A 25321-nucleotide genomic window follows, 5' to 3' on the forward strand; every position below is an offset into this window, starting at 1 on the left:
AAGGCTTGTTTACTTAGGGGCACAATGGGGGATTGTGCCAGCTGCAGAGTATGTGGGTGGGGCCACAGAGCAGCGGTTACAGCTCTAAAAGAGACAACCCAGGATCCAGGATGGCCTCATGGGCAGGGCAAGGGCAAGGCCCCTAGAAAAGAGGGATGTTCCCCAAGGCTTGAAATTTGAGGCCTCTCTCCTGGCTCCAGCCCTCTGACTAAGTGCAGCAGGAACAGACTTGGATCTCTGTGATCCGCTCCTTCCCTGGCATGGAGGGGACAAGGAGGGTGGTGATGCCCCCAGCCACACGCCACGGGCAGCTGCTCCACTGAGCCCTTCAGAGCCGGCGTGCTCTGTTAATGAGCAGTACACCACAGAGCATGCGCTAACCAGTTCAGCCAGTTGGCCGCCACACAGGGAGCCCACAACCCCCAGCATAGGGGCCTGGAACTTGGGGGGAGAGGATTGCACTCTGGTGGGAAGTTACCCACAGTATTAGGGGTCTGCTGTGCAGAAGGAGCTGGAGGTCAGCGAAATGGCACGCTGCCCCCATCTTCTGTTTCCGGCCCTGAATCTCAGCACTGTGGTGTCTCAACTGTGGGCTGTGGGTGGGATGCCGCCTGCGGTGGAACGTACAGCGAGGCCTCTGACTTCAGTTCCAGCTCGAGCTATGTTCAGGTGGCTTGGCTGGTCAGGGAGGGCTTAGCTTTCAGCGGAGGACAGAGCAAGCCTGCCTTGCTCCAAGTACACAGGTGGAAAGGATCTCCGAAATGCTCTGTGGGTGGGTGGGGGGTGTTATAGGGACCCCAGCTCCTTTCCTTCTCCAGCCCCCCTCTGGACTCCCTTCCACTTCCTTCCTGTGCAGCAAGGTCCAGGCTGGAGAGACGTTTTCAAGGCTGCATAGTTTTTTCCTTCTTGCATAATCGTCCCTATTCTAAACCTCTCATTTTCTTCATCTGCTGGATGGATGGCTGTGTCCCTGCTTTTAACTGTCCTTGTAGTGGTCGCTGTCTGTGAGGCACCCATGAAAGAACCCCTTTGTGTTCACCCAGACTCAGTTTGACCCAGACTGGTGGCCCAGCTGCCTAACCCAGCTCAGCCCTGCTGACTAGCCAGGCACCTGCCCATCACCCCATCTTCCACTGCCTATCCATCACTGTTCTCTCTCCTTCCCTTGCTCACACCTCGGTGGTGAATTAAACCATAGTGGCCTGGGGACCCTCTTGGTGGGTACCTCCTCCCCAGGCTCCCTGGGCAGTCCCTATCCTCACCCCTGACTCCCCTGCCATGGGCCTGGTGGGTGGTCTCTAGGATGAAGAGTATACTGCCCTGTAACTGAGCTCCCCCAGGCCAGAATGCAGACTTTGGAGCTCTCTTTCCACAGCTAAGTGACTGCCACCATACGTAGGCGCACACACATGACCCTCAGAGGCCCCTTCCCCATAAAAGCAGTCATTGAAGCAGCAGTGTCCATCTCTGCACAAGGATTTGTGACCTGTCTTGGGTTAACAACCCCCAGCCCCAGCAGTCACTTATATAAGTCCTTTACACAGCCCTCTGCCTGGCTTATTCACTGCTCTGGATGAGCTCCTGGGATTACGGCTGTTCAGCTCTGAGGGCAGAATCTGAATCTCCCACCATGTCCTGGGCTTAGCAGGGCAGGAGCCTGCACTGGGTGTTAGAGCCCTGGTGTTCTGAAGCCCGCTCCCCCAGTGACCCCGGGCAAGTCACTTCCACTCTTGGCTTCTTAGCATCCTTATCTATGAAATCAGAGGAGAGACTAGACAATCTCAATAGACCTAAAATTCTGTACGCCTGCCTTGCCTAGAAGTTTGCTATTTCTCACTCTCCTATATTTTCCATTAGTTCCCGCTAGTTTTCTAGGCTACTTTAAAAAAAAATGTTGGTATTGCTTTTTTTCCCAATTATAAAAGCATTATAAGCTTATCACACACAAAAAATTGGAAACGATAGCAAAGTATAAAAGAGGTCACAAAGCTGCAAAGCCGGCTCCCAGAGGTGACCAACATGGGACATACCCCTCCTTTATCTATGCACGGACTCAAAGACAGCCTAGATTTCCACCCTGGGCTATGGCTCTGCTCTGACTCCTGACTCCCACCCTCCTATATCCGTGTCCACTGGATATTTTTGTGAATTGTGAGCTCCCTCCCCCTGCTCTCCGTGGACACTGAGGAATCCTGGAGCTGCCTGGCTGGGCGGGCCCCGCTGGGATCTAGCAGGCTGCTTGTTTGGGACTCTGCAGCCCCAGGGTTTGCTCATGGGATGAAGTCCATCCAAGACAAACTTTATGGAGGAGAACGGGCAAGACCCTGTATCCCAGACTGACCTTGAGCCAAATCCAGATCGCTGGCAACTTTCTCTGAGCCTCAGGGGGAAATTTAAGCAGAACAGCCATGACAGCAAATTGTGGCTGCCTCAGAAGAACAGCCCACAACCTCCTCACACCCCTCGGTTCTTGTTCTTGTTCCCCTAGTTTTCTCCCATCAGTCCAGGGGCCCAGCTGTTCCTTAAGTAGCACCTGTCCTGCAATCACAGAGTCTTCTGTCTTCCACCTGGTCTCACTTATCCAGACATGGGAGAGAGTCAGGGCCATGGCTGGAGGAGTGAGGCCATGAGAAAATCTACCCCTGATCAGTACACAGGGGCTATTAGTGCCTCCTGCCTCAAGGGAAACCTCAGAGTAATCTCTGGGCACCTGTCTGGCTTCCAAGCTCTCAGATGGCAGGTAAGGGAAGCAGGGACATGCCTTGTACTATTTCACCCCAGAGCCATGATTGGCAGAGAGTGACCTGCCAGCTTTGTGGATAGCAGACAGAAGACGCACCCCCACAGGCATGCCAGGCTCTGCTCCAGGCCCTGGGGAGCGGTGATGGGTGACACTGGGTGGGCCCTGCCTCTGCCCTAGAGAAGCTCAGCAGCCTGCCCTGCACTATAGTGGCTATGGGCAGTCTCTACCCCAGTCAGTTGGCCGCGGGCTGGCACTCTGGGAAGTGGCTTTGGTTTTTGACCCTGGCAGTCCTGAGATTTGAAGGCAGCCCTACATAATGCTTCTCCCAAACCCAACCTACGTCTCCCCAGAAGACATTCCTTCTCTTGCCTTCTGAAGGTCAAGTTCGATGCCCTACAGGGTGAAGGGTGGCTTTTCCTGATCCTCTCACCCCCGCTGCCATCAGCCCCATTGTGCCTGACATCCCTTCCCATCTTCAGCTTCCAGCTTCCAGAGATGAGGGCACACCGGCACCCACCCCACCCGGGCACTTGCCCTGGACACTAGTGAACACTCTCTGGGGTCTCTCTCCTTCCAGCTGAGAATCTAGCCCCATCCCCTTCTCCCACCCTCACCACTGAGTCCATGTACCATGTCCCCCTGCCCCATCACCCACTTTCCCCATAGGAGTAACTGCGGTGGCACAGACAATGGGGCTGTATTGATTAGTACAATTCCTGGGCACCTCCGGCCCGTCTCCCCGGGAGCTAGGACAATGCAGCTTTGATACACAGAGCAGATTCTCAGCAGGTCCTTGGGCTGGGGGAGCCCTCACACCCCCACTCTCCTCCCCCGTGCCCCCACCACACAGCTAAGTCTTCCTGCACTCCTTCGCACAGTTGCAACTTTCTGGGTCACTTTGGCTGGTGTCTGTCTCGCTCGCTGGCTGTGCCTGCCCCTCCCTGGCACAGATCACTCAGCCCCTCTCCCCACCCCCCAGCCCAGCCTCCCAGCCTGCCTGGCACCAGTGAGGGGGCTCGACCTTCTGGAAGGTGACTGACCTGTTCTGGGGAGGAGGGGGCCACAGGTCCATGAGCTGCAGCCATCCTGGGTGAGCACTCTGAGAGGAGCACGCGTGTCCCCACCGCTCATTCACACCTCTGCCAGCTCCAGGCGACACTGACACATCCCCTGCCTCTCCCACTGCCGGCTGGGCAGCGTCAATTACTTTCACCTCGTCTCCTCCCGAAGCTCTGCCTCCCCCCTCCCCTGGCCCTCCCCCTCCGGCCAGTCCCCATGCAGCTCAGTGTGAGTGCTCCAGAGCTAGAGTGAGGCATGGGGTTTGTTGTGTTTTTCCCTTGTTCCCAGCAAGTTACTGGAACAAAAAACACACACACACTCACAACCATAGAGTGAGGCAGAGCAGGCACGGGAGAGAGTAAGAGGGCGGTTCACTTCTCTCCCAGAGCTGAGCCTCAGGGCCCAGATGCTTCCGAGCCTTTAGGGCTGGCATTTGGGAGGCTCCTGGTAGCATGGTCAGGTGCCACTGGGTACTAGAGATGGTGAAAGGGCAGGAAGAAGGGGGGTGCAGCCCACAGGGCACTACCGAAGCATCTCAGACTTCTTAGAGTGGGCTCAGGATGTTAGGTCCCCCACCCCAGTCTTGGGGGTCCCCAACCAGTCCTTGTAGAAGAGTGACTGACTGTGCAAGAAAGCTATGGTCTAATAAACTGTGCTTTCACCTGTCTGAAGAAAGATGGCATTAGTCAAGAAGGTGGTCACCACAGAGTCCAGACAAAGGTGGGGGCGGGCACAGAATAAGGACCCTTGGGGATTTGTACTGTGTTGCCCAGAACCGGAGGTGTTGCTTTGGGAGTGTGTGCTGCATGGGCTGAGTACCATCCAGCAGGGGTCACCATGGCTGGGGTGGGATGTGACTCAGGCCTATTCAATCTTTCTTCTCTGAGGCCACACTCACTAGTCAGAGTCCAGCTGATAGTGAGACACCACAAGCCAATGGTCAGGAAGGTGGGCATGAGTGTTCTGGTCCTGGGAAGGCAGAGGTGTCTTTGGAAATTAATAGGCTGGCAGAGGGCCTGGTACATGGTAGGATCTTAGTAAACACCCATCAAGTGGAAGCGTGAATAAATTCTGATGTAAAGAACAGCTTTCGTGCAAGTTTGGTAAGGGTGGAGACCCCAAAGGGTACATGGCAGGATGACATTGAAATAAAAAGGGCACAGGCTTTAGAATCAGATAGGCCTGGGTTCAAACCCCAGCTCTGCCCGTTTCTCACCATATATAACCTTAGGCAAGTCACTTAACATGTCTAGTTCCTTCAGCTCTAAAATGGGGATAATCCCCACCCATTATTGAATCTAGTGAGTATTAGTAAAATAGTAACAGATAACACATATCAAGTGTCTACTATGAGCCAGACACTGTCCTAAACATCATATGTATATATATTATATACTATATATATTATATAATATATATACATATATGTATATAATATATATATATTATATATATAATATTAACTCATTATATATATATTAACTCATTTTAATCAATGAGTTAATCAATGATTAATTAACTTTAATCAAGTTAATATATATATATTAACTCATTTAATCCTCCCAACAACCCCTTGAGACAGGTATATTATTATCCCCATTTTGGGGGGCACGCCTTGGCTCAAGCAAGTATTCTAAGAATGGCCTCAGACTCCACTGACTCAGCCACTCACTGGGCCAGCCCTACGCAACCCGGCCCCCAGACACGCTCCACTGACTTCCTGCAGGCACAGACTGAGGGCCAAGGCCCTGGCTCGGCCGCTGGCTCCAGGAAGGCCCAGTCACCCATGATGCCCAAATGCTCACTTCCACCCAGGGTGGGCTCTGGGTTCTGGCTGCCCTGGCCTGGGCGGGGTGCCCAGAACAGGCAGCCCTGGCTGGAAGGCTTTCTCTGGCTCTGGCCATGGGGACAGGAGGCGGCAGCAGCCCAGCTGGGCCCTGGCCGTAATGAGGCCTCATTAGTGGGATCCAACTGCTCCAGCCCCACTTAGGGAGGCCGGCTCCCCCAGCCCCCACCTCTGACTTTTCTTAATAAGAGTGGGCATGCTTCCAGAGGGGCAAGGAGTCTAGGGGCTTGCTGCGCCCTGTGACTCTGGGAGAAGGTCCTGCTTAGCTAGGACTGAGAAGCGCTGGGGATGGGGGAGGGCTGAGGAGAAGCCGGATGAGGGGAGGGGGGGGCACAGGCCTGAGTAGGTGGGCTCCAGGGAGAGTGGGGAGGCCCAGGAGGCCAGGGGGAAGGGCAGGTAGTGTCCTAGGTCCAGAGAGGAAGCCTGAGGAAGGTTGGGCCTTATCCTTTGGAGTCCATTTCACCGGGGAGTGGGGTTTGCACATCTAGGATCATCTAGGCCAGGGGGCGGCAAACTGCAGCTCGCGAGCCACATGCGGCTCTTTGGGTACGTACGTACATGTGGCTCTGAAGTAAAATTGAAAATGAAAATAAAACTATCATAGTTTCATTTTATAATATTGCTTTAAATTTTCCTTATTTGTAAAAATAGAATTATGGCTCTCGAATAATTTTTAAATTGTTGTGAGGGACAGCATTGGCTGTTCCAGGGGTCGGCAAACTTTTGAGACGGCACGTACCCAAAGAGCTGCATGTGGCTCACGAGCCGCAGTTTGCCGACCCCTGATCTAGGCTGTCCTGGATAGGAGAGCAACCCCTCTGTGCTAGGACTTACATAAAGAAAGCATCCACTGTTTGCCAGGACCTGTATTGAGAAAGCACTCACCGTGTGTCAGTCCAATACCAGCGAGCCCCTGTGGTATGCTAGGTCCTGCACTAGGTGAGTGCCCCATGTATGCCAAATTCTATGTCAGGTGAGGACTCAATGTCCATCTAGCTCTCAGTAGGGTAAGTGCCCATTGTATGCCTGGCACTGTGCTAGTTGAGTGCAACTCTATACTAAGGGAGTGCCCAATGTGTGCCAAGTTGTTACTAGCTGAGCACTTGCCACATGCTGGAACTTGTGCTAGGTGAGTGCCTAGTAGGTGACAAGCCTTCTACCAAGGGATGCCCAATGTGTGCCAAGCCTTGTGCTTGGTGAGTGCCCAATACGTGCCAAGCCTATGCTAGTTGAGCACTTGTTAAATGTCAGGACTTGGACTGGGTGAGCACCCACTGTGTGTCAGGTCTTGGAATAGATGCTGCAGACAAAAGACGCCCAAAATCTTCATGTCAGAGCAGAATAGAACAGGTCAGGGTGGGGCAGCCCCAGGTGGCCTGTGGCGTTTGCAAAGCCTTCTGGGATGATTTAAATGCTCAGGCACCCATGGCTCTAGCCCAGGTGACTCTGCTTTTATTCATCACAAGGCTTCCCAGTGCAGAAGCAACCAGTGAGCTCAAAGACATGGAGAGAAACCAATGAGGCTCACCAAGGCTTCTGCTGCCCAAGACACTGTATGCATGGGGAGTGGGCACGGGGGAGGGGACTGAGCCAGCCAACTTGTGAACTTGGTGTAAGGCTGGAGGGTCAAAGCTGACTCTGTGGGGCTCTCCTGTCCTGGGCTCCTCTCCTTCAGCTTCCTGTCCTCTGAGCCCCTGGCAGCCCCACCCCACACGTGTACAGAGATATTAGGTCTCCATGGAAGGGCCACCCCACCCACCCCTCGGTGTCCCTAAGCATCCCAGCTGCTCCCAGGCCTGGAGGCACCCTGGCCAGCTGGGTTCTTGCACAGCCCTGTCCTAGGAGCTGCTGAGGCGTGAGGGAGGCAGCTGAACTGGCCTGGCAGAGACCATCTGGGCGGGGAGTGGGGGGAGGAACACATGCAGCAGGAATGTGGGCCTGGGCACGTGCTGGGAAGTGGCTTGCTCCTCCATGGGGCACCTGCCACATGAAGAGCCGGGCAGAAGTTCTAAGAATGACACAGGGTGTCTGTGGACACTGAAGAGACCTGGGGGGCCCATGACCTCATACCCAAACCTGGGGCAAGGGGGGATGGAAATGAGGATACCATCCTCACGGTGAGACCCACCCCCTGCCTACCAGGGCAGAAACAGTGACAGAAGCCACAGACCTGGGATGGTCCAAGTGTCACTGGCTTACATACATGGCCCCCTGTCCTGCCTTACCATGGCATCTAGAGAAGGGGTATGTCTAAAAGAAGCATCCTTAGCCATTTGTCCTTAGGAAAACACAGCACCTAATAAAGTGCCGGCCGAGCTACCTAGGTTAGCTAGGCGCTCCTCAGAGGCTGTATCTTAGAGACAAGCAGTGAATGGAGGAGGCTTCAGTTCCAAACTGGGCCCAAGAATAGCAGAATAGCGTAGCCCAAGGTCATCAGCAGAACTGAAAAAGAGGCAGGAATAGAATGTCGAACAACCACGGGGGTGCCCAGGGGACAGATGCTATGAGCCTCAAGTGCAGCAGCAGCGGGCAGAAGCCAAAGGGCAGGGGGCACGAGGAAACCGAGACCCAGCTATCTTTAGGCACATCCTAGTGCTGGGAACAGAGTCCCGAGGCAGCATTCCCTTCCACAGACCGGCTGGCCTGAGGCTCCGGGAAACTCAGCTCCGGCAGGGTTTCTGGGACATTGTGATTCATGCTCCCTACAGCCCACGTGGGTCCCACATCTCTCCTGCCTGCTCGCCCCAGTGCTTTCAGGGTCACTCCAGGGAAAGAAGGGCAGCCAGGGAGTACACAGAGAGTTTCTTAGGTTTCATGGGGTTCAGAATCTCTAAGGAGGAAGGGGCAGAGCCACACCCCACTTCCTAGATAGGCCCATGGCAATTCCAAGACGTCTCTGGGAAAGGGGAGGCCATTCTTGGTTCTATCACAGCATCTACCCCTAGCAAGTGTTTAGGTCATGAGACCTCCATCTCTGCCTTTTTCTGAGCACCCAGAGATCCGGCTGGCTCAGGAATACTTCTAGAAGCTTAGTTCATTCAGACTTGTTCCAACCAGGATTGAGCCAGACTAGAGCAGGCCTGAGGAGCAGGATGGAGGGGACTGAGCCTGGAGTGGAACCACCTATCGCCCTCCCCCAAACCATTCCTGCGGGCCAGGTACTTTGAGTCCCAGAAATCTTTGATGATAGATGGCTTGTTTGGGGAGGGCTCAGCAGAGACCCTAGGCCAATCAACCCTTAACTAAATGAGAAAAGCAGCAGAAGAAATTAATGGGAAGGGAGGTGCCAAGGGAGGGGCCCTGCTCAGTCACTGGCTTCCTCCTCTCACTGCACCCAGTCTAGTTTGTCTGAGGCAAGATCCCAAGGGAAGAAACACAACCGCTGCCTTGGGGTAGGATCTGGCATCCTTTCCCTGGTTCCCGCTGCCAGTGCTGCCCTGTTCCACCCATCAATGTGAATCAAAGCCCTCACCAAGCCCTGCTCTTGTCCTCTGCTTCTCACGGCACCTCACCACCACCTCTCTTGTGCTCTGAGGCCGTGGGCAAAGAAAGGGCCATGGCTTGGGAAGGAGGTAGGGGAGGTTCTCTGAGAGGACTCAGGAGAAGAGTCAAACGAAATGTTCTTTGTTTCTGTTCAGAGTGGAAATAGAGAAAAACCAGACAGGGTCAGAGGACCCCTTGATCAGCCCAAACTAAACACTCCCTGCAGCAGGCAGAACACTGGGTGGGGGTGGGGGTATCCCAGCCCCAGGACAGCCCCAGGATTCCCACTGTGCTCCCAGCAGGACCAGCTGCAGCCTTCTCTCCATGGTGTCTCTTGCAACAGGACGCTGATTGGGCCTCCTGTCTCCTGGCATGCCTTTGCAGGCTCTATGGCAGAATCTGGCCTGCTATGGGCTTGGAGCTGTGGCACTGCCTAACCTGCCAGGTGAGAAACTGCTTGCCCAGGCCTGGGAAAACCCTAGCACTCAGGAGCCCTGGCAGTGCCAGACTCGGGGCCCCATGGAGCCTCCTAGTCTCTCCTTTCACGGCAAGCAGCTGGAAGAAGGTCCCAGAGGGGACAGAGTTCATGTCCGCCTTCCTCCCTACAGTCTGGTCCCTGTACTCACCAGCATTCCTTTGGCACCTTTTCCCACCATGGTGGCAGTGGGTCGGGGCTCTGGAGTCCCAGGCCACAGTCACAGTCTCTGCTTCCAGCACCTTTCAGGCCACAGACCTCAAGAGCTGTGGAGAGAGCAGAGAATGGGGTGAGAACCTAGCCGGGGCAGGCAGGGGCAGGACATGTGTGGCCCTCAGGGCTCTCCAGGACAGGTAGTGCAGGGTCTAGACAACCAGCTGGCAGGCCTCACTTCCCTCCCACCCTGGCCATCCCTCTGCCAAGCCACTTCTCATCTTGCTCCTTTCTGGATGACCTTGGATCAGTTCTTCCCTCGCTCCTCTCCCGACCCTTCCCCTGCATCCAGGCTTCCTGTCCCAATGGGCAAAGGTCTATTTTTGACTCTCCAGATGCCCAATTCTATAAAAGATAAAAAAATTAATACAGAACTGGACAGCGTCCAATTCCTTCATCGTCTGTGTGAATGGCTTCCACCTTTCCCCTGAAGGGGAGTCAGCTTGGATCAGCATACTTACAGCAGCAGCCAGCCAGCCAGCATGTTCCTTCCTCATCCTGGTGCCACTCAGCTTGGGCTCCAGGGCAGTTGGGCTTGTGGTTATGTCACTAACTTGGACCATAAGCTCTGGACACACCAAACACACCATGCGCGGGCATGCTTCCCTGCCCTTGCTCCGGCTGCCCCTGCCTGCAACACCTCCCCTCTTGCTCAACAGGCGAAATTCTACAAATTCTTTAGGACTGTACTTAAGTGTCACCTCTTCTCTGTAGACTTCCTTGACACTCTCCCTCATCAGAATGAACAAATTGCTTTCTACTTTCTGTTTTGTGCAGACTTCTACTAGAGTCCTTATCATCTCACATTTGACTAATTTGCATTTAAGTCTGTCAACCGTGAGTCTGTGGGTTGTCCGAGGGCTGTGTTTCATTTACCCCGGTGTGCCCAGCACCTAGGACAGTGCTCAGTTTACAGGCAGTATGGGCTGAATTGAATGGAAAGGAAATGGGTAAAGCTGAGACCCTGGAGCGAGGGTCCAGGTCAGCCAAGACCTTGGAAGAAGCATCTGAGAGGCAACGTGGGGCTGGTGCGCTGGAGCGGGCAGCAGACAGACGGCCATGCCGGTGTATATAGGTTTATTGTTAGATGCAGATGGAAGAGGGTAGTTTTTGACAGACCACAGGCATCAACCTTTAGGTAGCCTAGAATTCTCTCAGAAGAGGAAAAACCTGGGTCAGATAGACAAGGACATTCAAATTCCACAGGACCTGGTCCCAAGAAGGATTGGGCTCTGCTTCTTGGGCCTTCCCTACCTTCCCAGGGAGCAGACTGTACCCCAAAGGCTGTTCTTTGCCACTCTGACCCACTCATAGCCACCTGTCAAGGGCCACCTCTCACCTACAGGCCCAGGAAGTCTGTGGAAGGCTAGGAGACCAGGAAGACGTTCTTTGCCTATGCAAATCAGCCTTGGCTTCCTTAGGCCTTTGCCCTGGCCACTAGGTTTCCTGCACAGCCTGGGGCCAGTGGGGATGTGACTTGTACCCATTTCCCTTTTGTCAGCCAGGCTGGCCTCTCTGCCTTTCAAAGTGTCCTCCTAAAGAGGTCGCTGCTCATGGCTTTGTTCTTCTGGAGGCAGTCAGGAGAAAGAGGGGGGTTGTTCCCTTAAGATCCTACCCTTGTCCTCCTCACTCACCACACCCCTCCCTCCAAGCTGTAAGCTCTAGATTTGTCTTCCCTAAAGCTGTCCCTCTTCAACCAACAAATAATGACAGCATTGAAAGTAATAACAACAGATGGCATTAGAGTCACCTGTTGGGTTGGGGCTCATTATGCCCTCTGGTCAGGTGAGGGTGAGTAAACTGAGGACACTGTGCCCTGGAACTTAGGCTACAGAGTATTCTCACCTGGAGTTTCGCTGAGCATTGACTGCAAATGCAGTCCATGCCCACAGGGTGCTTACACATCCGTGGGGAAAAGACAGCTTGGTGGCCACTCGAGGAGAATGAGTTGGGCATAAAACTGTGCTGCTTCTCCAGCTTCTGACATTACTGTTAAATGGCCCCATCCATTCAAAGAGTACCAACTAAATGCCCATGACATGCCAGGCCCTCTTCTAGATTTTGGAGATCCATGTTACCTAAGCACCAGACCTGCCTCTAACCCACACAGGGGCCACCATTAACAAGCAGTGGGTAGGAGTCAGTTCAGCATGTGAAGAAGAGCTTGGGCTCTGGGACCTGGTAGCCTTGAGCTGGAATTCTGGCTCTGCCAGTCACTCGGTATATGACTTCAAGCAAGTGACTTAACCTTTCGGACCTTCAGTGTTCTCAGTCTGGAAGATGGGGCCAATGCTATTTCCTTTGTAAATTCTGAAGTTTCTGCTTCATTTTTTTTTTTAAGATTTTTATTGGGGAATTGGGGGGATGGGAACAGTGCTGGGGAATTGGGGAAAGGGGAACAGATAAGTTGCTGTCCTTTTGTTCTTCAGTCTAGTTGTGGAGGATGTTGCTTCACTGGCCCAAGTTGGCACCATCATTGCACTCTTCCCTGGTGAGGCAGATCAGTCGCCGGCTTCTGGACGGCCGCTCACTGCGGCTGCTGGCCACTCACGCTGGCTGCTGGCTACACACAGTAGCCCATGGCAACCCACTGCCACAGGGGCTGCATCCTATGCCTTCGCCGGCGACTCACAGCAGCCCAGCTCCAGGTTGAGCTGTTGTTCAGCATCTTAGCTGTGGAGGGCAGGGCAGTGTCACTGGCCCTCATATGTGGGATCCGAACCGGGGCCCTCTGGCGTCCCAAGCCAGTTCTTAACCATCGCGCCACTCGGCGGGCCCTCTGCTTCGTTTTTGACTTGACTGCAAGGTCTCCATGTTTTCATCGTCTCAAATCCATTTATCTTCCCAAAGCCTGAAAGCCCTGTTTTTCTCCAATAGTTCTCCACAACCAACAGGATATGGCCTAAATTGTTTAGCAGGCATTTGAGGCTGGCCACCATTCAATTCATTTATTCCACAAATATTTATTTCAAGCTTTCTCTGGGACAGACTTATGCTAGCACCAAGAACTCATTGGTCTCTGCCCTCCTGAAGCTTACAGGATAGGGGGAAGAGTGGAACTGCTGTCTTAAATATACATAATTAAAGACTGAGATAAAGGGTGTAAAGGAGAAGATCCTTTGATGAGAGTCCACAGGAGGGGGGCCTGACCTGTCTGAGAGTACAGAGGACTTCCCTGAGGAAGTGACATTTGAAGGTCAGAAGGAGTGAATATGGCAATGTGGCAATAGTGAGAAAGGGAAGGGGAAGAAAGATTCAAGCAAATGAAACAATATGTGGAAAGACCCTGAGTCTGGGACTCAGACAGCCAGGGAGAAAGTGGTGAAAGCTGAAGGTGGACAAATAAGCAGGGTCAGGGCCTGTGGGGGCTGGATTTTGGTCTTTACCCCGAGGGCAATGGTAGCTATTGAAGGCTTTAAAGCAGAGTTGTAACTGTGAGGAGCAATTGGTGGAATATGCATTTTAAAAACACCCTAGAGGGCCGGCCAGGTGGCACAGTTGGTTAGAGCTCAAGCTCTGAGCAACAGGGTTGCCGGTTTGATTCCCACATGGGCCAGTGAGCTGCGGCTGAGCTGCGGCTGAGCTGCCAACGGGCAGCCGGATGGCTCAGCTGGTGAGAGCGCGTGCTCTTAACAACAAGGTTGCTAGTTCGACTCCTGCATGGGATGGTGGGCTGTGCTCCCCCTGCAACTAGACTGAAAGTGGCGACTGGACTTGGATCTGAGCTTGCGCCCTCCACAGCTAAGACTGAAGGACAACTTGACTTGGAGCTGATGGGTCCTGGAAAAACACAATGTTCCCTTCCCCAATTCCCTAATAAAATCTTTAAAACAAAACAAAACAAAAAACACCCTACATACAGCATGGAGAAAGGACTGGAGAGAAAGGAGAGTGGAAGAGAGGAAATCAATTAGGAATAGGCCAGGCTAGAGATGAGGGAGCTTTGATAGGAAGGTGATGGTGAGGCGGGAAAGGTACAGATTTGAGAAAAACATAGAAGGCAACATTGGTAGGAATTGGTGATGAATTGGACTTGGGGAATGAGAGAAAAGGAAAGTCTTTGGTTTCTGCTGGTGCAAAAGGAAGAAGCAGTGCCAGTCCCAGAGACAGAAATTCTGCAGGTTTGGAATGGAGAGAGGATGAACTGTGTAGAGCAAGTTGGGTTTGAGTTGCCTGTGAGCCTACCCAAGGGCAGATGGTAAGAGGGTAGTCACAGGACCCAGACCACTTTACAGTCTCATTGCTCAGTCTTTCCTCTCCCCTGAAACAGGACTGTCAGGTCAACCAATTTTAAAGGTCCATCTGGGCCAAGCCCTGCAGTTCTCTTTGGGGATGGAAAGGGAATAGGCTCTTTCCCTGCCCTCAGTGACCTCACATTTCAAGAGAAAGAGGAGGAATCATAATCTCCATTCACTGTGATGGGGGGGGGCGGGGCTTGGTTCTGCCTGGAGCCCAGGTCACCTACCCATGGCTACCTGTGGCCATGTAGGACTATTCATCATTCCCATCATTGCTGTGGCGGTTCCTTCTTCGTTGAACGCTCTTGTCTCCATTTCCATCTGTATTTATCCTATCCATCTTCAAAACCTGTCCCAATACCATTATCTTCAAGAAGCCTTCTTTTCTCCTTCCAATTGCAACCTTTCCACTGTACCCCCAAAGCAGGCTGTGTACATCTGATTAATATTCTCATCACACGTAGTGTTGCGGCATGGTTACTTGTATCCAAACCTGGCTCCCCACCAGCTGGAGAGATCTTCCAGAGCAGGGGTGTGATTTTTCTGTGTCCCCAGGGATGGGCACTGAGCGGTACCGCCGCAGTTGCAGCGCAAGCCAAGTAAGGGGGCGTTTTCCCTGCGGTCCTGGTAAACACTTGAGCATGCTCAGTGTCGCCCACTAGTCCCTTCCTAGAACCAGTCCCCTCACCCACTACTCTCTAACCTTCTGATACTCCCTCGCTTTGAGAGTCTTTAACGTCCAGGTCCTTCTCTCCTTCTCCAACCTTCTTCGCCCCCCAACCTTTATCATTTAGCAGCGGCAGCAGCATCAGGCTTCTTTCAGCAAATAGACCCAGGCTTTGTGCGGGAGCTGTCAGAGAGCCGGGGACTTGGCTCCTTTAAGTGACCAGCGAGGAGGCGTGGTCTGCGGAGAGCAGGCCTGAAAGGAGGCGCGGCTCCTTTAAGAAGCGGCCCGCAGACTGAGAGGAGGCCCCCAGCTGGTAGGCAGGGAGGGGCGCGGTTGCTTTCGGGGCTGCGGCACCACCCGGAGCGCCCCGATTCTTCGAAGCGAGGCGCGTCTGCTTTAATCGGGATGCGAGCAGTATGGGAGGGGCGGGCGTTACATCAGCCACCACGTGTGGGCCTCTCAGCTGGTGTGGAGGCGGTGGCCCCGCCCCCGCCCCCTGCCGTGGAAAAGTACCGGGGCGCCCAGGTACCCGCCCCCTTGCCCCGCCCCCTGGCCGGCTCCGGCCCCTCCCGGCCTTCTGGGCAAACCCCCCTCCTGTCTGGCCCGGGCCCCGCCGCCTTCTCCCGCCCGGCCAGGGCTTAGGAGTGCGGGACGCCAGCTGGGAGTGGGCGCCCCGGGTTTCTAGGCCTCTGCCCTCACCTGTGGCCTCCCGGGCCCGCCCTACAAACACCTAGAATGAAGGTTGGGATGGGGAGCGCGCGGATTCTTCCCGGGGTAGCAGCTCCTAAAGAACTCAACGGCCATAGTCTCTGTCCAAAGCCGTGGCCGGGAGTCGCAGACAAAGAGAGCCTGAGGGCGCCAGGAACCCCGGGCGCGGCTTCCCGGGACCGGCGGGCGCGCGGGAACCTGCAAGCGCCAGCGAGTGGGCGGACAGATAGAGAGGCAGGCCGGCTGGAGGGGTCAGATAGGCAGGCCGGCCAGCCAGCGGTGCGAGGCGATGGAGCCGGAGCCCGCACGCGGGGCGCAGACACGGCCTGCGGGTTCCCGGCCCCCGCAGACCCCGGCGCGCAGACCCACTGGCGCCTCAGACGGACCGTGACACACTGTGGTTCCCGTGCTACCAGCACAGCCTTGCGCCCGCCGCCCCCGACCGAGCCGGCGTCGGCACGCAGCGCCCCCACTCCAGGAGCGCCCCCCCCCACCTTCGCCCAGCCGCCGTTCCTGCCCGCTTCGGCTTCTTGGTGACAGTGGTGACACCCAGACGCGCGCACCTACCCCAACCTTCGCGGCGAGACAGACATCCCCGTGCATGCACCCACACTCTTACCCACAGATGCCCGCATGCTTGTGCGACCACACACACACACACACACACACACACACGCACGTACGCACGCACGCACTCTAGTCCTGGGGCTCAGTCCCGCGGAGCCACCAAACACCCAGACCTACGGCAAGACAGACAGTGATGCGGGCCGCAGCGCCCGCTTCCGTCAGCCCCCTTACCATGCTGCAGCCCCCAGCCCAGGCGTGCTGGGTCCACACCGCGGTGCGCCCAGGTGGCTTTCTTAAAGGGAAAGTTGCATCAGCCTCCCGAGGCTCAGTGCCGCCCGGAGTCAGCCCGCCCCGCCGCGCTGTTCGCGGCTCCTCCAGAGCTTCTTGTGTTTTGGTTTCAGGGAGGCGGGGGCCAAGAGTTTGGTGAAAGTTTGGAGAGTGGAGAAGGCTTGGGAGACCTTGCCAAGTCCCTCCCCTCCCTGAACAGTTCCCCTGGCTGCCTAACCCCACCCCCCCCATCCCCACCCTCCTGGCCGACTTCTCAGGCTCCTCCTCCCAGGGAATAAAATTACAAGTCGCTCCAGCTTTCAGATGATTGATCCCCACGAACCCCTTGGAGTGGGGTCCACAAAGGATCCCCCTTCTCTGTTTCTTCCTCTCTACCCTCCAGCTGGGACCCTTGGAGAAAGCAGATGTTGTCCCCTTCGGGCTAGGCTGGAATGAAGCCAGAAGGCCTGGGGCACTTCGGGGGGCTGGGTCTCGAGTTAGCCTGCCAGGCCCCCGGCCTTCTGCGCCTGCGTTCCCCCTAGAGAGAAGTCAGAGTAAATTCCATTCCCTTTGGAGCATCGCAGCTAGGGACTGTGGGCACAGATGGGCAAGGCCTGGGTCGTACTTCTTGGAACTGGAATTTTGGGGGTAATCCTTTCTCCAGGGACCCTACTTTGACCACTGGCTTGGTCAACCCTCCTCTGACCATTGTGTTACAGGGGCTGCAGACACCAACCTGGGCCCACTCTTCCCTCCCTGGGGAAACAGACCCAAGTTCCAATACTACCAGCGAAAGGAGACTTTGTTCAAAGGAGCTTTGGTGAGCCTGTTTGCTCCCAAGAGAAATGGAGAGGATGAGCTAAGGTAATGCAGATACTTACATGTGAAACACATAGCTCCAGGCTGCCTCAGTCAGTAATGCTTGGCAGAAAGGGGCTCCCACATTTGCTTACCTTGTGAGAGCCACCAACTTTCAGGGAGAAGGGCCAGTTAGTACTAGCTGTCAGAGGAACTGTTGTTGTCCCAGCCTGAGTGGGGCATTATGCTTGGGGAGGAGCTGTCTGGAGAGAATCTTCGCTCTGCACCCTGAGTCCATTCCTCACTGTTGTCTGGTCAGGAAACAGGTTTTGTTTGTTCCTTGGCGACAACCAGCCTCCAAGAAACTGATGCACACATGCCAAACTCACACAAGATCAAGTGACGAGTGAGATTCCACTTTGTTAATTTACAATCAGAGGCACCTAGCAAGATAGCAGGTATCAGGCACAGCTACTTCCTGCCGATGAGACTCGCAGATCCTACACAGTGCACTCCACCCATCCTCCCCAGGGCCCTACCATCTCAGAACTTACAACCTATTCACACTGGAGACTTGAGCAGATCTAGGAACACATGTTCTTCTCATCAGCAAGATTATTTTCATTTTTACTTCATCCCCAAACCTAGCAGCTATAGCATGTTCTGGATTTATAGTCTCCTCTGAATGAATTGCTTGCGCCTCTACCTGAGCAACCTGCTGTGTTTGTGAATTTGTGTAGGTGGATCTGTGTGTGTGGAAGGGTGACTGTATGTGCACCGCAGCAGCTCTGTATAGGGGTATGTGTGTGCCCAATTCTAGGGACTGGGCATATCTAGTCCAAGCCCCCTTGCCTCTCCTTCCAGGACATGAATGCTGCTTCTGGTCTCTCCCTCCCCGCTGAAGCTTGTCAGAAAGAGCCACCACACAGGGAAGGCAGGAAGGAGGCTGTTAGAAGAAACCCCCAGATAGAGGAGCAGGGACAAGGAAGAGCATGAGAGGGGGGACAATGACCTCCTTCCCCTTCGAAGTAGTAGATGGGGTGGCAGTGGGCTGAGAAGAGGGCACTGAGAATGTCAATGAAGGTTCTGAGAATTGTCATGGCCCCGGGAAAGTGGGACTTCCCACCTCACCCTAGAGACTCTATATGAAGGGAGGCAGGACAAGTGTTCAGTACGCTCAGAGCCAGATTCCCAGCAGGCCCTCAGGCCCGGGAGAGGTGGGGCGGGTGTTCAGGATTCAGCCCTTAGGAAGAGCAAGAGTTGGGATTAATCTGGGGTCAGGGAAGCAGTATAGCACCTTAGCCCCTGGGGTGGGGGAGAGATTTTCCCTGGGAGGTTTGGGGAAGTTGGAAGTGTTGCCCATGAGGGTTTACTAGACAAACAGCATAACACAAAGTGTATTTGTATACATATAGATTTACGGATGTGTATATTTTACCCATGTTGACCCAGAAAGGACCTGAGGCAACCATACAGTGAGTTGAATCCCGAGAAGCTTGTGAGAAAAGATTTCGTTTGAAAAGCTATTTCCACAACACAGGGACTAGAGCAGCTGTTTTTTTTCCCAACCAGAACGAGGTCCCAGGGGAGGCAGGTCTGGGCTGAGCCTAGGTCAAATTTCTGATGTCCTTCATCCCTAGCTGTGAGCTCCTAGCCCTGGGCAGCTGGCCCATGATGTGGGAAGGGCGTGAGGAGAGAGTAGGGGGATCAGGCCTGAGGACAGATAGAAGGACTACTAGGGTCAGACATTCCTCTGGACTTGCATCTTCCTGAGGCAGGGCAGCAAAAGTGCTGGCAGCCAGACAGCAGGCAGCCAGCTGGGCCCCACCTCCTGTGGTCTAAGGTGTGTCTCAGAGCCTCCAGTTACAGTGCTATTTCCTGGGAGGGCTGAGCCCAGCATCAGATCCCTCAGTGCTGGCTGGTTTCCTTACTTGTTGTCATGAGCCTGAAGGATCAAAGCCTCTGCTGGGACTCACAGAATTAGTGTAGGTGTGTGTCTGGTGGGATTAGGGATAAGGCCAGATGTGGGCCACTTCTGGAGGGCACTGTAGGAGCTGGCAGCATTGGGCACCTTGGTAGAAGGGTGCTTAGGACCCTGCTGGGAAGGTGGACATTGCTTTGAGTTGCAGTCTGGCCTGTCCAGTGGTTTCCACCTCCTTGGAGCCCCAGGAGCTGGGAAACATTATTGGTAGTGGCCCTCCTAGGCTCTGCTGTCAGGTTCTTCCTCCCTTGAACTTGGAGCACAGTGGTCAGTGCCTAACACCTTCTCTCCCCTGTCCCAATGTAGAGGAGCAGGTTAGATTGGTTCTAGATCCAAGAGCTGTCTCTGGGGCTCCATGTGCCTCTTGGGCCACACTCTGTTGTGCTTTCCCTGGTCCTGGTCTGTGGGGACATCATGAGCGAATAATGGGACTCAGAACAAGGTTCATATTGGACCTCAGTGGTTCCAGGTAAAATTCGGCACACAAGTTAGGAACACTGACTTTGGCCCTGCCTGGGGGCAGCCCTGATGTCTAGAGCATTCAATGCCCAGACACCTAAATACCTTAGAACTCCTAAAGTCCAGAATTCCCAATGCCAAAATTCCCAATTTCCGCACACTGTAGAAAACCCCAAACCCAGAGTTCCTGATACCTAGAACCCCCAGTGCCCCAAACCCAGAAGGCCTAATGCCCAGGGTGCCTAACATCTAGACCACTCAGTGTTCTTAACACCAAACTTTCAGAGGGCCAATGTCCCAATTCACTGGAAAAGAACCTGATGAGGAGGAAGTGGTGCCCCTGCATGACCCAGGTCCCTTCAGTGACTGGTGTTATCACGAGGAGTGGCCATCAATGAGGTTGGGGCTGGGGGTGGTGATGGGAGAAGCACCAATGCTTTTTTGATGCTCCCATTCTGGGTCTGGAGCGGTCAAGAGGATCTGAGGACAGAATGCTTTTCCTCCAGCCTCAGCCCCACCCCAGTCACAGGACCTGTGTCATGAATGTTCATTTACTCACCACCTATGAGTGTCCATGCACTATGTGCTGGGAACTGTACTAATTTCTAGGAATCTCGCCACAAGAGAAAAGGGGTTCCTAGTCTTCTATACGAGTTGTGCAATAGTGTACCTGCCATGCACCCTGGGGAAGATCCTGATGTGTCGTGGGGGGGTCAGCATGTTTGCTGTCTGTGGCCCATGTGTGGCTAAGGTCATGACTGTGAGAATGAATGGCTGTTGGCGTATAATGGTGTTGGTGTGAGGCCGTGAGCACAGGCTGCGTCAGCAAGTTGACATGTGTGACTGTCAGAGTAGGTCTGACTATGTCCATTTGTCTGGCCATCCTTATAACCCCTCCCTGCCTCACTGCTTTTCCAAGGGATAGGATGTAAGGCCCCTCTTCCCTCAGCCCCCCAGGTTCTGAGGCTCAGGCCTCCCTGTAGGGAACAGGGAACGGCCCCCAGAGCCACCCTGCAGCAGGCCTAGAGATTCCTCCCACCACCCCTGCCCCTGCTGGACCCGAAGCTTCTTTGCTTTGGGAAGACAGGAAGAGTGGTGGCTATAAGTGGAGTAGCCAACACCAAAAATAGCCATGCACCCTGGGGAAGATCCTGCGACACCTCTCTCTTCCCAACCTGGCCTGTTGACCTGCAGCCTGGGTAGGCTCCTGTCTGACTCTACTTCCCCAACTCTTGTCTAAGTAACCCCTTCAGACTTGAAAGAGGGACCAGAGCAATGATACCACTACAAATTATGACATCATAGGGAACTATGACTTCAAAGGGAGTGACACCAGGTTCTTGGTGTAGGGCTGCCTGGGTGGGTGGGGCTCCATCTGCTGGCACCTCCCCGCTGCAGGGCTCGATAAGCCCATGCTGGAGGGCCCTACCTTATCTGTCCCCCCCACATGCCTGATAAGCCTCTTACCCTGGACTGGCCCAGGGAGCAGGCTGGAAGAGGGGAAAGGGTCAGCTGGGGCTGGCTGAGCTCCAGGGCAGACAGTCGGGGTCAGGGAGTCCCGGCAAAGCCCCAGGAAGAGGGAGGGGAGCGGTCCCTGGGAGAGCAATGTAGAGCAGTGGTTAGGAACATGGGTTCTGAAGCCAGGCTGGCTGCATTCATATCCTAGGTCTTCTTCCGAATAGCTGGGTAAACTGGCACCTTAGTTTCCTCAATATTCCTCAGCAGGAATATGTTAGGAGTGACTATCAACCATAGTATTGTTCTGAGGATTAAGTATGTGTGAAGTAAGCATAGAAGAGGGCCTGGTATGTAGGAAGTATTCACCCTCCTTCCTAGCTGAGATCAGGATGTCCCCTAGGAGGTACCCACCATACTCAGCAGCACATTCGGGCGGCCTGGGCCTTGCTAGGGTTTCCAGAGGCCGCCCAGCCCCATATACATCCCCACATCTTCCCAGTCTGCACTCGCCTCAGGAATCCTTTCCAGGAACCCTGGCCTTTCTGGTGTGGTTTCTTGCAGACCCCACAGACACCTTGGAGCCCTGGTGCCCTCTGGTGACAAGAGCCATACATGGTAGTTACAGCTGGGTCCCCAGGGCACTTCTGGCCAGACAAGTTGCTGTCACTTATCTGGTTATTTTATGTCATCCTCACATCAAGTTTAAAAGGTAGGAATTATCTCCATTTTCTAGAACTAAGACTCAGACAAGTTAAATGATTTGCTCAAGGTTATAGAACCAGTAAGTGATAGAACTTGAACTTCAACCCAGGGTGGCCTATCTCCAAAAATCGACGCTCTCATCTTGTGAACAATATACAAACATAGTCACATGGCGCCCCAGTAGATGTGATGTTTTATGTGCCATACTGATAGTTTGAGTGAAACTATGATTGGGTGTGTGGCCATTGAAATTCCTCCGCTTCACAGTTATAAAACAGTATGAATTGGTTTTGAGCACAGTCAGGTTGGGTGTTTGACTATTGGGACTTCTGGTGTAGCCTTGGTGTGGTTTTATGATTGCATTGTGTAAGTATAACTGTGGTTGGGCTTGTCATTTATGTTGTGTGAAATTAGCCATGGCAAAGTATGTGGCTCATCAGCGTGTGTGTGTGTGTGTGTGTGTGTGTGTGTGTGGTGGAGGGGTGTGTGGCTAGTGAGACTGTGTGGGGGAAGGTGACAGAGGGCCCTGAGTTCCCAGCACCACTTGCCTTTATAGTCCCAGGACTGTGTCTGCTCACCATGACACACATGATGGATTGCTTCACATGCCTGATGAATTCCCCTGGGCTTTCTCCATTCCTACTCCTCCCCTCTCCCACCTCCTTCCCCCCCCCCTTTTTTTCTGTGGAAGTAAAGCAAATAGTATCACAAATGGAGTTGGTTTTCATTTTTTTTTTCCACGGGATATTTGTGAAAGCATTTTACAAACCTTTGCGTGATATCTCAAAGGAAGTCATTTAAAAAGGAAAGTAAATATGGCTATTCTAATTCTTTAATTTGAATGTGAGTATTGGTTCTCATTCGTTCTCAAGGTAGTGTTTACAGATTCTGAGTCTCCAGGACACTTACAGGGGATCCACAAGGCAAAAACCATTTTCATAGTAATACTAAATTGTTACTTGCTATTTTCACTTCATTGATATATGCGCCGATGATGCAAGCGCAGCAGTAGGTGAGACTGCTGACACCCAAGTAGGAATCAAGGCATGGCTCCCAACTGTACTAGCAATCCTTGTATTTGTTTGTGCCAGGATGTGTGCAGTTAAAAAAAAAGCCAATTTTACTTATAAATGTCCTTGATGAAGCTGTAAAATTATTAATTATTAACTTTCAACTCTTGAATACATGTCTTTAATATTTTGTGTGACATATGGGAAGTATATATAAAGTATGTGTGCTGCACACTGAAGTATGATCGTTATCTCAAGGAAAAGTATTTACGTGGTTGAGTTGTGAGCTAAAAGTTACTTTTCTCACTGAATGATAGTCTTATGTAAAAGAATGAATGACAAAAGGTAGTTATTCAGACCTGGATGTTTGGCATACATTTTCTGGAAAAGTGGCTAAAAGTGAGCCTGTCACTTTAAGGAAAGAAAGTGTTTGTTGCCAATGATGAAATTAGAACTTTCAAGTGAAAATTTGAATTTGGAAAACTTTTATCTGCTACTGTGAGTTTGAAAACTTCCCAATTTTGTTGAGATTGATAATGACATTAATGAATATGTGGGGTTTTTTTTCTTCCATTATTAAATGAAATGGGTCAATATTTGGAAGACTGCATAACTCAGTGAATCAATATTTCTCAGTGCACCAAATAACTAATATATGATATTAAAAAATCATGTATGAATACAAGATCCATTCAAAGGGCATGACTGACCAATGGATTTTAATGTAACATTATGAATATGAAAAATTCATTGATACAGTTTCAGATTCCACACTGCAAATAACCTTTAAGAAACACCTGTCGAGTTTTGGTGTAGTATCAAAGGTGAATATTCACAATTAACTAAGAAGATTATTAAAATACTTCTTCCTTTTCCAACTACATACATTGTGAGGCTGAGTTTCCTTTACATATTTCAACCAAACCCACATATTGCAACAGACTGAATGCAGAAGTGGATATGAGAATCTGTCTTTTATTAAGCCAGACATTAAAGAAATTTATAATGCAAAAGTGTAAAATGATGCCACTGTCCTCACCAAAGTTTTTGTTTTGGAAAATACATAGCTATTTTTCATGGTGTGTGTTTTTTCTGTTAATCTATATTGTTATTTTGAATTAATACATATTTTAAATTTCTTTCAGTGTTAATTTCAAATACAATGAACATCAATAGATAAAACCCACTTCAATAAAACTCTTTGGGTCCTCAATTAGTTTTTAAAAGTGTAAAAGGGGTCCTGAGATCAAAAAGTTTGAGAACCACTGAATTAGAATTTTATTTTCTTAAAAGACAACAAAGCTGTACTATAAACATTAAACTTGCTAAGAGACTAGATCGTAATTGTTCTTATTACTAGAAGAAATGATAATTATGTGACACCAGATAGAGGTGTTAGCTAACAGTACAGTGGCAATCATATTGCCATGTAAATGTAGCAAATCAATATTTTGTTCATTTTAAACTTACACAATGTTATATGTCAATTGTATCTCAATTTTTAAAAACCTTTATTGTTTTTTTGCCCTGGACCTTTGTTATTATTAATGTACCATTAGAGAATAAGCTTATTTTACTGTTTACATTACAATGCATATAAGCTACAGATTTTCAGCATGCTTCCAGTGTGGTTGGCAGCATTCTCTCTCCTTTGTGGAATGTGTATGTTGCCACCTTCTTCCTGTTCAGCCTGGTCTTCCCTAATAAGAAGGAAAATTGATCCCTCAGTAGCTACTGCCTCCAAGACTGATACCATCGCCGGTTGGCTGGGCTCTACACAATTACTGGTGTTCTTGCTTCATTTCATCTCTTCCGTTTCTAAGCGCACTTCAAAAAAAAAACAAAAGCTATTATTTATTGAGTACATCCTGTGTCAAGAACTTTACATGCGTTTTCTCTTTTAATCCTGACAATGACTCTACAAGCTAGGTACTATTTGATAGATAAGAAAACTCAACCTCAGAGAGGTTAAGAGAAACCTCTAGAACTGTAACTGACCTTAAATCCCTTTTAATTTATACATTTCAAAAAGTTGTTTATCTAAAGTTTGTTACTTTAACAGTTGTTTTTAGTAACAAGTTATTATACCATTAAAAGGAAACACCAGCACAGATCTTCACCGGAGCCGCACCGGAGCCCTCACTTTTGGGTCCTTGTCCCCGAGCCCCCATTGAAGCCCAAGTCATATCTTGCCTGGATTTTCTTCCCAGAACCTTGATGCTAAACCTTCACATCCTCCCTGCTGGAACCTCTCTGAGCCTTTACCTGGAGCAACATGCTTGAGCTCCCCACCTGAGCTTACATACCTGAGCCCCTTGATCAGCCCTCACACCAGAACCCTGTATGTGAGCATTGAGCTACAGGAGGATTCAGACTCTGAGACAGCCCCTCTCAGGGAGCAGCAGAAGACAAGGAGCCAGGAGGGTGAGGGCAGTGGGTAGAGATGGGCGTGAGTTGAGGGAAGCAGGAGTGGAGATGAACCATGGGCTTTTAGCCCCCCCACCCCGCCCCTTCCATGGTCAGGAATGTTCCCAGCAGCTCTAACCTCTCACCCCAACCCGCCTCAGCTCCAGGATCCACTGTCCCCACCACTCCCCACTTCAAGGACCAGCTGCGGCTTCTGGAGCAACTGGGGCATCACCATGGC

General features: G+C 52.1%; 1 protein-coding gene across 4 annotated transcripts in view; it reads right to left on the reverse strand.

Annotated features, from left to right (window-relative positions):
• Positions 1 to 16438, reverse strand: part of SLC6A9 (solute carrier family 6 member 9) — a 33025-nt gene extending 16587 nt beyond the window's left edge. Inside the window, exons 1-2 of one of the 4 annotated variants that reach the window (XM_019643851.1) lie at positions 16231 to 16438; positions 9758 to 9872 (exon numbers count right to left, since the gene is read on the reverse strand). In XM_019643851.1, coding sequence (XP_019499396.1) covers positions 9758 to 9787 — 30 coding nt within the window. In that variant the 5' untranslated portion in view covers positions 9788 to 9872; positions 16231 to 16438. Of the gene's footprint in view, positions 1 to 3783; positions 4073 to 9757; positions 9873 to 10280; positions 12144 to 15999; positions 16034 to 16230 lie in introns of those variants that run through there. The other 3 variants (XM_019643855.1, XM_019643854.1, XM_019643850.1) reach the window with 3 other exon arrangements.
• Between the last annotated feature and the right edge of the window lie 8883 nt (positions 16439 to 25321).

Source organism: Hipposideros armiger, unplaced genomic scaffold, assembly GCF_001890085.2.
Source record: "Hipposideros armiger isolate ML-2016 unplaced genomic scaffold, ASM189008v1 scaffold_82, whole genome shotgun sequence".
Lineage (NCBI taxonomy): Eukaryota > Metazoa > Chordata > Mammalia > Chiroptera > Hipposideridae > Hipposideros > Hipposideros armiger.